The sequence below is a fragment of the Sceloporus undulatus genome, chromosome 4 (assembly GCF_019175285.1).
Source record: "Sceloporus undulatus isolate JIND9_A2432 ecotype Alabama chromosome 4, SceUnd_v1.1, whole genome shotgun sequence".
NCBI classification, from domain to species: domain Eukaryota; kingdom Metazoa; phylum Chordata; class Lepidosauria; order Squamata; family Phrynosomatidae; genus Sceloporus; species Sceloporus undulatus.
The window spans coordinates 110,575,602-110,577,029 of record NC_056525.1 but is presented as its reverse complement, the minus strand read 5'-3'; the positions used below and the strand labels follow the sequence as shown (position 1 = coordinate 110,577,029).

At 37.6% G+C, this 1,428-nt stretch overlaps 2 protein-coding genes across 4 annotated transcripts in view; both read right to left on the bottom strand.

Moving 5' to 3' along the window:
- LOC121928779 overlaps nucleotides 1-1,305 on the bottom strand; it is a 31,059-nt gene extending 29,754 nt beyond the window's left edge. Inside the window, exons 1-3 of one of the 3 annotated variants that reach the window (XM_042463972.1) lie at nucleotides 1,297-1,305; nucleotides 494-529; nucleotides 276-320 (exon numbers count right to left, since the gene is read on the bottom strand). In XM_042463972.1, the coding sequence (XP_042319906.1) occupies nucleotides 276-320; nucleotides 494-529; nucleotides 1,297-1,304 (89 nt within the window). In that variant the 5' untranslated portion in view covers nucleotide 1,305. Of the gene's footprint in view, nucleotides 1-275; nucleotides 321-493; nucleotides 530-1,296 lie in introns of those variants that run through there. The other 2 variants (XM_042463976.1, XM_042463974.1) reach the window with 2 other exon arrangements.
- LOC121929013 (hornerin-like) overlaps nucleotides 1-1,428 on the bottom strand; it is a 128,563-nt gene that overhangs the window by 29,758 nt on the left and 97,377 nt on the right. The gene's annotated exons all lie outside the window — the stretch shown is intronic.

The window sequence follows — 1,428 nt, the reverse complement described above, 5'->3', positions numbered from 1 at the left end:
CGGGATACGAAATACCCAGGTTACGAAATTTTCGGGATACGAAAAAATCCCATTGGAAATCATTGTTCCGGGTTACGAATGTATTTTCGGGTTACGAAGAAAATTTTTGGTGCTTTTTTCGGCTTTTTCGCACGAAACGCGGCTTTTCCCCATTAGCGCCTATGGCAATTCGGCTTACGAAGGCTTTTCGGGTTACGAAAGCGGCCGCGGAACGAATTACTTTCGTAACCCGAGGCACCACTGTATTGATATGATATACATTTAAAGAGTTTTACCTGTCCATAATGGCTGCTGCCACCATATGATCCACCCTGTCCACCCTGCACAGAAACCACTTATTACTTCACAAATTATATGACTGAATTTTAAATTACTTTCTATATTTAAGAGCAGAATAAACTCAACATTTATTATTTATTAATATTTTCCCATGTATATCGCTTATTGCTGTGACATGTGGCACCTATTAATTATATAGTTTTAAATGTTTTACCTGGTCATAATGGCTGCTGCTTCCATATGATCCACCCTGAACAGAAAACAATTGCTACTTTAAAAACATGTTGTGCCATAATACAATAATTTAACTGTTAACAAGTTAGGGGCTGAGCAGACAGGCCAAAATAAAGCTGCTTCGGGTCACTTTGGAGGTATGCTGTTTAAATTATGCATGTGTCCTAAGAGGCTGGAAGCCATGTCAAAGCCACGCTCCAGACCTATGGACTAGAGCACAGCTTTGGCTCGGCTTCTGGCCTCTTAAGATGCCTGTGTCATTTAGACAGCATACCTCCAAAGTGACCTGAAGCAGCTTTATTTTGGCCTGTCTGTTCGGGACCTTACTTTCTGTCTCTGAGAGCAAGATTATGCTTCAGCGATGGAAATAATATTTTAAAACATTTGGAAACTAGTTAAAAAAAACCATGTTTCTCAAGTGTTGGGAAACCCTGGTGAGATAAAATGTGAACTGATGAGAATCTTTGCAGTTCACAACTTATTCTGTGAAAAATTTGTACAAGTGGTTGTTGTTTTTTGTACAAAACCCTGCATTTTCTGCACCAAGAATATTGTTTCCACACATAACTTAGTTTTTAAACTGAAAATGCTGTCTACAGAGCAAAAATGCTATTTTCTGTACAAAAAAATGTGGCTTCTGCACATAAGTCCCAAACCACAAATAGTCTTTGAAAACTGTATAGTTTTTGTAGTGGTAAGAAAATTGCAAAAATTATTTGTTACTTCCATCAAGAATTAAATTAGCTGAGAATTACTTCTGTAGAATAGGCATAAAGTTTTTACCTGTCCATATTGGCTACTGCTCCCATAGGATCCACCCTGTGCAAAAAAAGTGAATAGTTAAACACAACTGTTGCTGAAATAACACACATCTCTTTAAAGCTACTTTCTGTATTTGCGAAAAGAATAAGTGTA